General features: G+C 38.0%; 1 protein-coding gene across 1 annotated transcript in view; it reads left to right on the top strand.

Annotated features, from left to right (window-relative positions):
• Positions 1–12,942, top strand: part of rev3l (REV3 like, DNA directed polymerase zeta catalytic subunit) — a 54,876-nt gene that overhangs the window by 15,626 nt on the left and 26,308 nt on the right. The window contains exons 2-10 of the mRNA XM_056763666.1: positions 590–779; positions 1,156–1,230; positions 2,525–2,685; positions 5,106–5,232; positions 5,335–5,429; positions 6,506–6,610; positions 7,457–7,541; positions 9,693–9,829; positions 12,802–12,930. Coding sequence (XP_056619644.1) covers positions 590–779; positions 1,156–1,230; positions 2,525–2,685; positions 5,106–5,232; positions 5,335–5,429; positions 6,506–6,610; positions 7,457–7,541; positions 9,693–9,829; positions 12,802–12,930 — 1,104 coding nt within the window. The remainder of the gene's footprint in view (positions 1–589; positions 780–1,155; positions 1,231–2,524; positions 2,686–5,105; positions 5,233–5,334; positions 5,430–6,505; positions 6,611–7,456; positions 7,542–9,692; positions 9,830–12,801; positions 12,931–12,942) is intronic.

A 12,942-nucleotide genomic window follows, 5' to 3' on the forward strand; every position in this document is an offset into this window, starting at 1 on the left:
CTTTGTTGACGTTTCAATCAAGTGCGTGTTAAGCGCCAACCAGTTGAGCCATGACGCCTGAAAATATATTTAGAGCATCTTGTTTTATTAATGAATTAAAATAGCGATAGTTGGTGCAGTGTATCGATCTCGTATCGCACGGAGAAGGACAACATTACATCGCCATATCTATATATTGTCACACCCCTATTCTTGAAGCACAAGGTTTTTTTATCTTGTCAGTGAATCTGTTCATACAATCTGCAAAATCTTCGAATCTTGAATTAAAACAGATTTATGTTAGCGCCAATAGCAATGTGTTTCGGGCACAGATGTATAGGGCCAGTGCGCTCCTGGAAATACCAATTTGGTTCCCCTCTCACTAACCAACGCTTTCCTGTCTGCTCTCCATTGTCTTGTCCCAATAACGGCAAACGCCCCTGCAATATAACTTGAAAAAACAGACTCATTGACCGTAGTCGAATCATAATGTTTTGAACGTTGTTACTGAAAAGCAACATTTAGACATTAATGTCTGACCAGACCAGAAAATGCACAAAAACCTTTCTGCAGTATGCTGATGTAAATTGTCTCCCTCTTTTGTTTCCAGGTCAGAAGACATGTCTTCATCTGCACGGCGTGTTCCCATACATCTATGTGCCGTACGATGGGTTTGGACAACAGGCAAATCGCTACCTGCGGCAGGTGGCCTACAGCATTGACAGAGCCCTGAATGTCAGCATGGGAAACCCCTCATCTAACACCCAGCACATCTTTAAAGTGTCTCTGGTCACTGGCATGTACGTTGGACGGCAAATCACTGCACGCCTCTAAATTTAAACTTGTAAAAAACTTGTCAGTGAATGTGATATAAATTAGGTTTGGGGCTTTTCACTCAAATGGTTTTATTGATCCTAAATACCTTGTGATTTGAAGAGATGAATAAGAACATTCTAAACAGTTATGTAGAGAAATATTTTGTATAAACATAAACATACAAATGTTTATTTCATTACAAAAGACAAAATAGTATTATTAAAAGAGACCAAATAATCAAGAACGGCAGCCAAAAATGTCCAGATATATGTAGATATGAACTACATACAAGTACGTAAAAGTAAGTTGAGGTTATATAATAAATTTGAAGAGAGATCTGACCTACTTATCTTTTTTTAGGCCTTTCTATGGATTCCATATGAAGGAAAAGACATTTATGAAGATTTTCCTTTACAACCCTCATATGGTCAAAAGGTGAGATGATTGTGTTGTTTGTCGCATATAAAGAAATCTGTGTTGTGTTTGGATGTCCAAGTACCTGTATTATAGTTGATATTGTGATTAATAGTGAATACTATCAGTCGGTAGCTGTATGCTGTCTGACTAACAGGCTGTTGCTTTCATATGCCTGCTTGTACATTTGTGTTAAACAACGTGGCTTTTAAAATGTTGGGGATGACTTTTACAGAGCAATCCCACCAAACGCGACTTGCGCGAATAAATCGCGCTATTCGCGCGTAGTCTGAGGCTTGAACATTTTGAGTTTACTCGCTTCATTCAAGCATGAAATTCACTTCACAACAGACTCAAATTTGCGTCATGGGAGGGGCTTCTGCCAGGCGGCTCCAGTCTCGTATATTTATATATATAGCTCAAATTGAGTAAAGACTGTTTTTTACAACTTACCCGATTGTCCGACCTCCTCACTCACTTTCTTCCAAGCAAGAATCTTTTTTTTCGATAAGTAAGAAGCTGTATCGTACATCTCCAGGTATCCACATACAGCGACGATGATTTTGTCCTCCATTGTTGTTTCGGATTTCTGCCTCCGCTCGCTACGTCATAATCACGTCACTACTAGAGTAAGCTCCTCGTTTTTTCGGCGAAGTTCAGATTTTTTAACTCGTGTGTTACGCGCGTCAAATGCCTGAAACGCTCGATTTGCGCAGCGTGATTTGCAAATCGCAGAAGGATGTCCTATCGCGACTTAACATGTAAATCACTTGCACTTAACGCTTCATTCACGTTTGGTGGGAACGAGCATTAGAAATACTTTAAGATATTTGCTATGACAAATAAACACGTATTCTCTATTAGTTTATAGAAATATAAAAAAAAAAAATACAACACTTAAATTAATGTGGAGTGTTTGTATGTTCTGGAATGTGTGTTAATGTGTAGCCAGGGTTTATTTTGCATCTATTTTTAGCTCTTAAAGCTTGTACACACTAACTGAATTCTACTGAGAAAGATGTGGTGTTCGGTTACCCCCTTTTTTTTTTACAGTGCATATGTTACAGTGTAATTATACATTTAAGTACGGAGTTATAATAATTAACTACATGAAGTTACTATAAGGTTTAAGATTAGGCTTCGGTTTAGGGGTAGTTACATGTAATTATGCATAATGTATAGTAAATACTATAGTAAATATATGTAACATGTGTGACAAGAGCACCGTAAAAAAAAAGTGTTCTTACACGGTGTAAACAGTCACACGATTACAGAGCCTAATGTGCGTATATTGCATTCTTTGATCTCTCTGCAGGGTGTGTGAACTCCTGCAGGGTGGTGCTGTGATGAATAAAAGTTTCCAGCCCCATGAAGCTCATATTCCCTATCTGCTGCAGCTGTTCATCGATTACAACCTCTACGGCATGAACATGATAAATCTTGCTGCTGTCAAGTTTCGAAAGAGTCATGCAACAGGTAATGCAGACAGATACCTGTGCACTCGAACAGCCATCATTGCCAGACTTTTGACTATCAACAAAATCAATAATTCACTAGTAGATGATACGACAGCAAATGTGTTATTTTTCGATGTGCCAACCTTAGAACTAAGTCTTGTTTCATTGTTTATTAACTTACCAAATAACCAAAACAAGAGAACGCTAAGAATTGCAGTGTGACACTGGACAAGACTTTGCAATGCAAGACTTCCAGAAACTCCTAACACAAAGTTCAAGTGGGCGGTTGAACTGAGGTGGAATGGGGAGGTACTTAGGGCCATGCCTGTGGAGTGGCAGAGTGTCCAAAGACCAAGGTGGAGCCAGTGGCAGGTCAGCAGAGCACCAGTGTGGAGCTGGCGATGGAGCAGCAGGGTTCAGGGCGGAGCGGCAGGGACCCAGGACGCCAGAGCGCAGGCAGGTCAGGAATCCAGGGCACAGGGAAGTTCAGTGCAGCCATTTAGCCTGAGACAAGGGTTACTGGAGGTTTTATGGTGGCCATCCTGGCTGAGGCCGACTGGCCATCTTGACCGAGAGAGTGAGCTTGAGACGTTCATAGTCTGTCAACTTGCCACAGGGAGGGAGCTTTGCCGGTTCAGGAGCAGCTTCTGAAGCGGACCAACAATGCACTGCCCAAACACACAATACAACCTGCAGAGATGACACAAGGGGCAGGAGTCCAGGAACGGATGCCTCTAGGACCACCGGAATTGGGACCAATGGCTTGGTGGCCATTTCAGGAACAAGGTTACAAGGATAGCATACTCAGAATTGGCGGAGTGATAGAAACAGTCAGTGAAACGGATTATATCACACGGCTCTCAGCCAATCATATTCGACAACCAAAAAGAACTGTTGTATCCACAAGTTTCTAGGGCCCTATGAAATCCGTATTTTTTTTTCCTGAATTCTACTTATTATACTTTGAACTAAACAGGGAAAAAAGGGTATAATGTACTTAAGAACCATCTTACTAGTATTTTTTTTCTTTTGTTTTCAGATCTACTTAAATCTACTATTTTTAATAAACTTAAATTTTTTACTAGCACATAAACTTCCTTTTACTAAAGTAAATAATACTTAGTTGTTGAATTATAAACATGTTGTTTAAGGGGGATGGTAAAATGTGGGTGTTATAACTTATTCAAGTCAACCGGACTTTTATTTTGACAGGTCGCAGCAGAGGTTGTTTGGCAGTAGCTTCAATGCAGTTGAAAGCTCCACCCGAGCATTATGCGTACAGTACACACAATCTAACCAACTGTATTACAATTCAAAATATGAATCATTAACAGTCAAATTTTTTGTCACCAGAATAAGTTATTCAAGGTGCAATACACTACTTCCGCCGCTTCACCGGAAGTTGGACCCATGTTCATTTTTAAGGTAGCGCCCTCTGGAAACTTTTGGAAAAATAACATCTGAAGCTACTGTCTGAATTGTCTTATAATGGCTTTAAAAAATATTTTGGCCCCAAATGTGAGAAATTTGATAAATTAATCGCCACATCATTTAATTAATTTGATACAAAATTTTACAAACCAACATAATTCAATAAATATTATATACGTTTGCAGGTAGGGGACGTTTAGTGTTTTTATGAGGGTTTCTGTAGCTGGTGGGGATGTGGTGGGGGTCAAAATCGTCTTTTTTTACAATGAGGTCCCCGACAGACAAAGTTTGGGAACCACTGAATTACAGAGTTAATGACCTCCAGGAAATCCCATTCATCCGGAGATTTAACGCACACATGCACACTTCGGGCAAATCTCCTTAGACTAATTGTTTTGGATTGTAAAGGTCCATTCATATTGACCGGAATGTGAAAAGGGAAGCACATTGCAGACGTACTGAGCTTTTATAGCAAGGGTGAAATGTCTGAACGTCAACAGATATTTCACGTATATTTTACAAGAAAAATAATATAAACAATTAGTGGGCCCTGAGATAGTATATACCTACTGTAAGTAGGTGGGTACTTGATTGGAAACGTCGGGAAACCCCTGAAATAGAAAATGTTGTGACTGCAATGTTTTTAGCACTATGTTGAGCTGGAAATCACAATGTGCATATTTATAATTTTTAAGACATGCAGTTAGAATGCTTTATGTTGTGTATGGGTAGCTAACAAATATACAGTATTGTGGCCTTTGGTGTGACATAGCAAGAATTTAGAAAACAAACTGTTAATATATTATTTTATATTATTAATGGGAACCGTGACAATGGGTCACATTTCTTTGCTCATCACTTCTATAACAGCGTCACACTAACATGAATGTGAATTGTCCGCCAAAACTGCATTAACCTCTATATACAGTAGAATACAAATCAAAGCATTTGATTCCAATTGTTAATCTCTCTCCCTCTCTCTCTCTTTCTCTCTCTCTCGCTCATTAGTCGGAGAAAAGTCGTCGAGTAAATTGGACAGCACCATCCCATGGAAGAGTCCCTGCACTTCCAAACTCAATGACAGTGTTCTGAGGGATACAATGTCCACTCGCTGGGGGGAGGACAACATACCAAGGTGTGTGTGTGTATTCATGCCATATAACAAATGTTTACAACAATATGGGAATATTAATGCATTTGAACTTTTTTGTCATTTCTGTGGGTCTGTTTTGTTTAGTTCTCTGATTTTAGAGGAGGTGGAACGCATGAGTGTATGCGAGCTGGAAGTTGATGCTGTCGCTGCAGATGTTCTCAACCGACTAGAGATTGAGAGTATGGATTAAACTAATATTTTTTGTGTGACCCTGGGTCAAAATTAAAGATTTTTCTTTTCTAGGATACTAAGTAAAGATCATGTTACATGAAATATTTAGTAGATTTCGTATTGTAAATATATCAACTCTTCACGTTTGTGAGTGGGAAGTGAACAAAAATGGCGGAAACACAAACCCGGTCTTCAGTAATTACCCACTGAAGTCTGGTACCTCTGTAAAGTTTAGCATTTCCATTTTTGGGTTAATTTACTCCCCAGAACAAACCTTTACATTCTTAGGAACACCCTGCTGCAGCGCTTGTGATGGGCAACTTAAGGCAATTTTATCAATATTTAGATTTTTTTTACACCCTCAGATTCCAGATTTTCAAAAAGTCCGCCAAATATTGTTTAATCCTAACATACATCAATGGAAAGCTTATTTGTTCAGCTTTCAGGTGATGTGTAAATCTCAATTTCAAATAATGTACCCATATGACAGGTTTTGTGGTACAGAGTCACATTTTTGAGCTGACATTATCAAAGCCATAGCCATGCTTGCCAGAGTTGGGTAGAAATAATTTGGAGAAAATTGGCACATTGTTAGCTCATAAAATGTAATTTAAATCTTAAAGTGTATTTTAATTTAGAATTTTCATGATACATCATGCGTTTCAAAAAGCACAGATTCATTCCATATTTAATCCATGCTTAGCCTGTGGGATAAAACATGTCTTCTGAGTGTTTGAGAAAGTGAGCATATTTAGCTAAATTGAAACCAAAACATGCTCAACCAAGAGCTAAATTCAGATTTGGTGACACATTGATCATTTAAAATCTGGTTCTTGCGTGTCTTGTGGTGAATTATCATAGACCAACTAGTCACAAGGAATGTGGGAACCAATAGATTTAACATTTTAATCGTGTCCCCATATTTGAAATCATCTGGAATGGCATGATAAGTAAATTATAAATACAAACTTCAATATTTTCTTCTATTTATGTGAAATAAAGCTTTGCCACCCGTGTGTTTGAGATGTATTTGTAAAAGAGACCCATGCTGATGTGTGTGCCTTAATCCTCTACTACACTTCAGATCAGATTGGGAGAAACCCTGGTCTTCAGGCCATCTGGGAGGATGAGAAACAGCGACGCCGGGAGCAAAGTGAAAGCTCTTTAATTGACGTGCCTGAGTCACAGGGTGAGAGACACATTCAGTTACATAATGTCTTTGCAGACATTTTAATGTTATTGGTTTATTCACCACAAAGAAAGCGACTTTCATTACTTAAAAGCAGTTTACAGGCCTCCATCTAATTCAACTTTATTATATCTAACATATATAATGTACATTTTAACAATTCGAACAATTCGAATGCATACGGTGCTCTGCTCTCGTAGCACTTTGATGTCATTCGCCGATCAGTTTTTTTTAAAAGAGCCATTTGTGGCTCGAGAGCCATAGGTTCCCGACCACTGAACTTACCTCTAACTTATAAACCATTAAGGAAATTAACTTAAACTAAACATGTATAGCTTTAAAAGCAACTTGCAAGTCCCTTTGGATAAAAGCATCTAGCAACTGCAAAAATGTACATGTAAACAGACAATAAAAAAATAAAAATAAAGGGATGGTTCACCCAAAAATATTACTCCCCCTCAGATTGTTCCAAGCATTTCTTTGTTCTGATGAACACAAAGGTAGATATTTACAAGAATGTCAATAGCCAAACAGATCTCCCAATCACCAAAATAGATCCCCCATTGACTCCCATAGTAATAATTTCCATACTATGGAAGTAAATTGGAAATGCTATCTGTTTGGTTACTGACAAACAAAGAAATGTTTATAGGTTTGAAACAACCTGAGGGGTAGTAAATATTGATAAAAAGTTTAATTTCAGGTGAACTGTCCCTTTAAATTAAAAATGGAACCGCTTTAATAAAAAAAGAGCAAACGGTTGTTTTACATCATATTTTTGGAATCTAAAACACTTTTAATGAATAAGCATGTTGCATACCTCATTCTCTTTGAATACTGTTTCAGATCGAGGCTTTGTGGAGTTTGCAGAAAGTGAAAGAATCCTGATGAATAGATTTAAGGAAATTCTGAAAGAAAATGAATTTGACGTGTGAGTATTTTTTTTTATTTGTTTAATAGATATGTTTGTTGGTCTGGGTTACAGCTATACAGCAGCTTCAAATACTTTTCAATTTATAACTAGAGTTAAAGCTAGGGTATGTAATTGCTTCATTAACACTTTTTGTTATACTGGTTAAAAAGTGGTCATTTAAATTGGTCTAAATCTATTTTCACGAAATTCAATTATCATGATAACTAAAATATAAAAACTTTCATAATTATTAATAATTATTCATTACAATAAAACAAAAAAAGTCAATCTTGTCACTTCCATGTTTAAAAGTTGTCATTTTTACTGAAGTCAATGCTACTGTGGTTTTATTGCAAGTTTAACTTAATTTTTGCACATCATTTATTTGATCTTATTCTGTTTGAATCTCCAAGCATTCAAACAGAATGCTTTGAGAGTCACACCTGTATATGTGGTTGTCAAACTCCTGAATTTACATCGTGAAGTAACGTTCAGTAGAATTTGAGAGACGAAAGAGATTTCAGCGTGATGTTTTAATCAATTCTTAGTCTCCTGACAGCTGTGTAAAAGCCGACTCTGTAGCACTGAAGTCATTAGGCAGAAGACTAATTAACACAGAGTGATGCCATCCAGCTTTCCTCTGGAGACCAGCTCCAACAGTGCTGTAGATTAACCAAAATTCAGAGAAATGGTTTGAGAACGGTCTGATAGAATCATTCCCTGTTGCCACAAACCTAATAACAAACCTGTGTTCAGAATTTGCTGAAGTTGCAGACAAATAATCACAAATGTGTTTTAACCTCAGATTTTTTGACATTTGCACGCAGGATGATGATCTACTTCCGCTTAAATCTCAACCAATTAAGCCCTTTCCGCTCTAGTAGTGCTGAAGTTATTGTCACCAAGCGATAACGATTTGTTAACTTAAAGAACATTAAATTTTTGGCGAACCGACAGCACTACTGCTGAGCATTGTTGAGTGCCTCTGTGATCAAGCCTCAAATAAATTGTACTTAGATTTGTGGATGTAGCTTGAAGCCTTTCCCCTTTTTGATTGTCGATGTTTGATGTAGTATTTGCATAATATCGCTCACGTCGTTGACCATAATTCTAGGTACATCTTGAAGCGATCATGGTTCCCTGTGGACGCTACGTGTGCCGGATGTAACTGAGCTGGCTGACCAAAAACACGGAAGCGACCATGCATAGAGTCTATCCAACGGTTCCCTCCATCCCATCCTCTCCCTTTCGAAGCGCCACAGTGGTTGATACAGGACTAAGATGTCGTAACGTTTTCACTTCTTTTCCAAAAGAGATAATGTATTTGCTCTATGCGCTCTGTAGAGCATTTTGTCCGTTTAAGTCTACTTTAGAAACAACATTGTGAATTCTATTTTGCATTGACATTATAAGTCAATGCAATGACGCGATAGGACATCCTGCGGCGCGATTCGCACTAGTTGAGTGTTTCTTGCGAGTTGAAAAAAGAACTTTGGTGAAAATACACGCAGTGTTAACAGGAGCTTGCTCTTTTAGTGAAGTGATTATGATGTAGCGAGCGGAGGCATAAATCCGAAACCACAATGGAGGACAAAAATCATCGTCAATGTATGTGGATACCCGGAACTGTACGATACATCTTCATACTTTTATCGTACAGGAATAAAAATGATGTTGCATTGAAGAAAGTGAGCGAGGAGGTCGGACAGTCTGGTAAATTGTAAGAAACGCTCTTTACTCAATTTGAGCTATATATAAATATACTGTCTGGAGCCGCCTGGCAGAAGTCCCTCCATGAAGTGAAGTGAATTTCACGTGCGAACGAAGCAAATTTCATATGTGAATGAACCGAGTAAACTGAAAATCTTCAAGCGTCCAATTACGCAAGAACACCGTGATTTATTTTTACAAGTCACGTTTGGTGGGAACGCTCTAGTACTCAATATATCATGCTGTTTCTGGAAATAAGTATGCGGTCAAATGTTGTAATGGGGGTTATTGATAATGTTAAACAGTTAAGATGCATAAAAGCAGATGGCACGAATGTCTGTACTCACGGGATTTTAATACAAAGGGCTGGGAAGGGGGATGCTGATGTGAGAAAAGAAGTGAAGGCAAAGCCCACTGAGGCATAATGGTGATATTTGTCTGGATTTCTTTGAACCACAGGACTCAGGCTGGTTCTGAAGTTGATGCGAATGAAGATTCTTTCCCTAACCTTTCCCTCCATCCTGTCGTCTTGACCCCAGATGATTTGCCCTCCATACCTGCTAGCCAAGTGGATGTTCACCACGATGCAATTAAAGGTGAGGTGACTAGGTATAGGTCAATGTTTTTTTTCAGCTGCCCAAATAATAAAAATAAGATGATTTTTTTACACATACACATACTCCCACAATCTGTAGTTGCACTGTGCTATCTTCTGCAGTGGTGCACAAAACACTGGCAAACTTTTTGTAAGAAATTATGTAATATGCATGGAAAATGGTTTCTAATTAAATCAATTAAATTGTCCCCTGAAGCGTGCTGCAAGTTCCTGTGCCACAGCCATCCCCACCATTTCAGATTAACTCAACAGGGTGCAGGGATCCAGACTGTGACTAAATGGTCGCAATTTGCGACAAGTTTTTGAAACAGTGCGAGCGTTTTTTTACAAGTACTCGTTGGCAGCTGCCAATTTTTCTAGTTGTTATATCTCATGTGAATAGATGAGTAGATGGCGAGCTCACCAGTGTAGGTCTATATGTGTGAGAAGGGGAGTGTCTGGAGCTGCACGCGACTGGTTGACTGATGTTTCTCGCTGTCGTTGCGTCGGTCACAGCTAAGCTCATCATTGTAAAGTTTACAGACACAACGTGAGCGCATTACTATGATTTGCTGTTTGCTGTGACAGATTTTTTTTACCTGAGGATGAACAATTTCATATTTGAGACCACGGAGGAGTTCAGAATACATCATGTATCTGTTGATTACTTGAGACAGCGCTCAACCATTTTGTATCCGTTCACAACAAGAATGAACGACAGGCGAATGCTCTTGTTAAGTTTACGTGAATTTATCTTTACATTGTGTTGTGAACATGATAAAATTGTCCTTAACACATAATAAAATCATCATAAAACAGATTAAGACGAGCTTAATATATAATATATACTTTTTCATACAAAATGACATGCACGTTTACTGTTGTTCAAATGAATTAAGTACTAATTTGGTCTGGTGTATTCCGAGTGTAAACAGTCTCTTTACTTGGCACTTAAAGCTTCTCTTAAAACCTTAAGGCTCTTTTTAATTGATGAACAGAACCAAACGGCTGTCACCTGCAGTTAAAGGCATAGAAAGGAAGTATTTTAAAAATTATTTAAACACATTTAATTATGTACAAATATGAACGCTTTTAAAACTGTTCAACAGAATTCTGCAGATTTATTCAAAAAATTTGCACCAAATGAACAAAAATAGTCTGCATATTCAGTATGATGACCTGTGTATTGAGTAATGTCATATCCCTCTAAAAGGAAAATAAAAGCGCTCATAATAATTTATGCACAGCTAACATTTACATTGTGACAACTTTCCTGGACCAGACCATATTCGTTGCCACGACGTTACATAATAACGTTCCATGGAGGTAACTTTGTGATTCCCATATTTGTCATGACAACGTAACATTGGACGTTGTTGGGACATGATGATAACCTCCTGAAGACATACCTAGAACGTACCATATTCGTAGCAGTGTGTACCTAATAACGTTTCTGGGACGCGATGAGCATGTGCTAACGACCAAACAGTCACGTTGTTAAAATAGTTTTTTATATTTATTTATACAATTTATAATCCCTCACATGGAGGATTAGATCAAATTGTGATTTAATCTGTGTGTTAAAGATACCATTGTATGCACAATTCGAGTAATTTAAATATGTATAAAGCACAGTATAAAGATTATAAAACTCATCGCGGACGTACATCACAATCAGATATTTATTTATACTGTAGTACATGACATAAATAATCAAAGACTTCAACACATTATAGAGGATTTAAAGCAGATATTTATTGACAGAGATGAATAAACATTATGTTAAAACTCAAAATTATATTATTTTCTTACCATATAAATTTAGCAGGTTTTCCAGTTTTTCGAAACAATCAATTAATTCAATTCAAGTTTATTTATATAGCGCTTTTCACAATGTGCATTGTTCCAAAGCAGCTTTACAGGGGCAAACAGGAAAAACAGAAAGGTAAAAGACAGTACAGTGCATGGTGTTTATAGAACGAGCAAGATCATTCTAATAAATAATATCTAATAAATAAATGCAGTCTCCCAGTGAGCAAGCCAACACTGCCCTGCTGTGGCGAGGAACCCAAACTCCAATTATTGATTAATGGAGAAAGAAAACCTTGGGAGAAGCTAGGCTCAGCCGGGAGGGCCAGATCCCCTCTGACGTGTCATAGCTGCACTCAGTGACCCCGACCAAAAGCCACCGAGCAAATATCCACGAGGAAGATCAATCAAAGCTTCTTTAGTCACACTCACAAACATCAGGGTCCATTCATTTAGAATCGATCGAAAAATCACTTAAGTATGTGTTTACTCTCACATCTGTAAGGTATAAAGTAAAGAAAGAATATTAATAAATCACTAAAGTAAAATCAGTCAGTAAGGTAAAAAGAAAGGACCATTTTCTCTTTGGAGACCGAGAAGGTGCGTGGGCGTGCACTAAATAAATAGAAACTCAGTTTTAAATCTGATATCGAATTAAAGTCCTGTTTAATGGCTGTCAGAAGTCACATTATAACAAATTTTTCTCTGATTGTAAATTTTCCATACAATAACCTATAGACCGGATTCATCAATCAAATGACTAGTGTCCAGGTTAGAAGACCGGTACAACACGTCGCTACAACGTTCTCCATGGGATTAATATAACACTTTATTTGAGTCAAGTCTGTTTATTATCAAAATACTTGTCAGTAACGCATCTATTTTGGGGGAAAATGTCAATAATTGCATTGCAGGCTGATTTAAGGCGTGCCCCTAAATTTTCTCCTTGTGCTCCTAGTAAAAAAGTTAGTCTGGAGCCCTGGGGCGACAAGCAGCTCTAACCCACACTCACAAAATCTGTGCCTTATGGCAATTGCAAAAGCAAGAAGACTGAACACAGGAAAAAAAGAGCACTGTGGGCGGCCTTCCTCTATGCTGTCTGACTGGCTGTTTGGCAGTAGTGATATTAATATGTCTTATGTTTTATTTCTCTTCTCCATACAGAAATGAAACGGCCTGATGGCAAAGACACTGAGGTGGCAGTTGTTGATGAAGAGGCCATTTTGAATTTATTAGAAAACAGTCATACCTTCCTCCCTCTGTCTCAAAACTCCAACCAGTCAGCAATACTCGGTACAGAATCAT

This window comes from Triplophysa dalaica, chromosome 13, assembly GCF_015846415.1.
Source record: "Triplophysa dalaica isolate WHDGS20190420 chromosome 13, ASM1584641v1, whole genome shotgun sequence".
NCBI classification, from domain to species: Eukaryota; Metazoa; Chordata; class Actinopteri; order Cypriniformes; family Nemacheilidae; genus Triplophysa; species Triplophysa dalaica.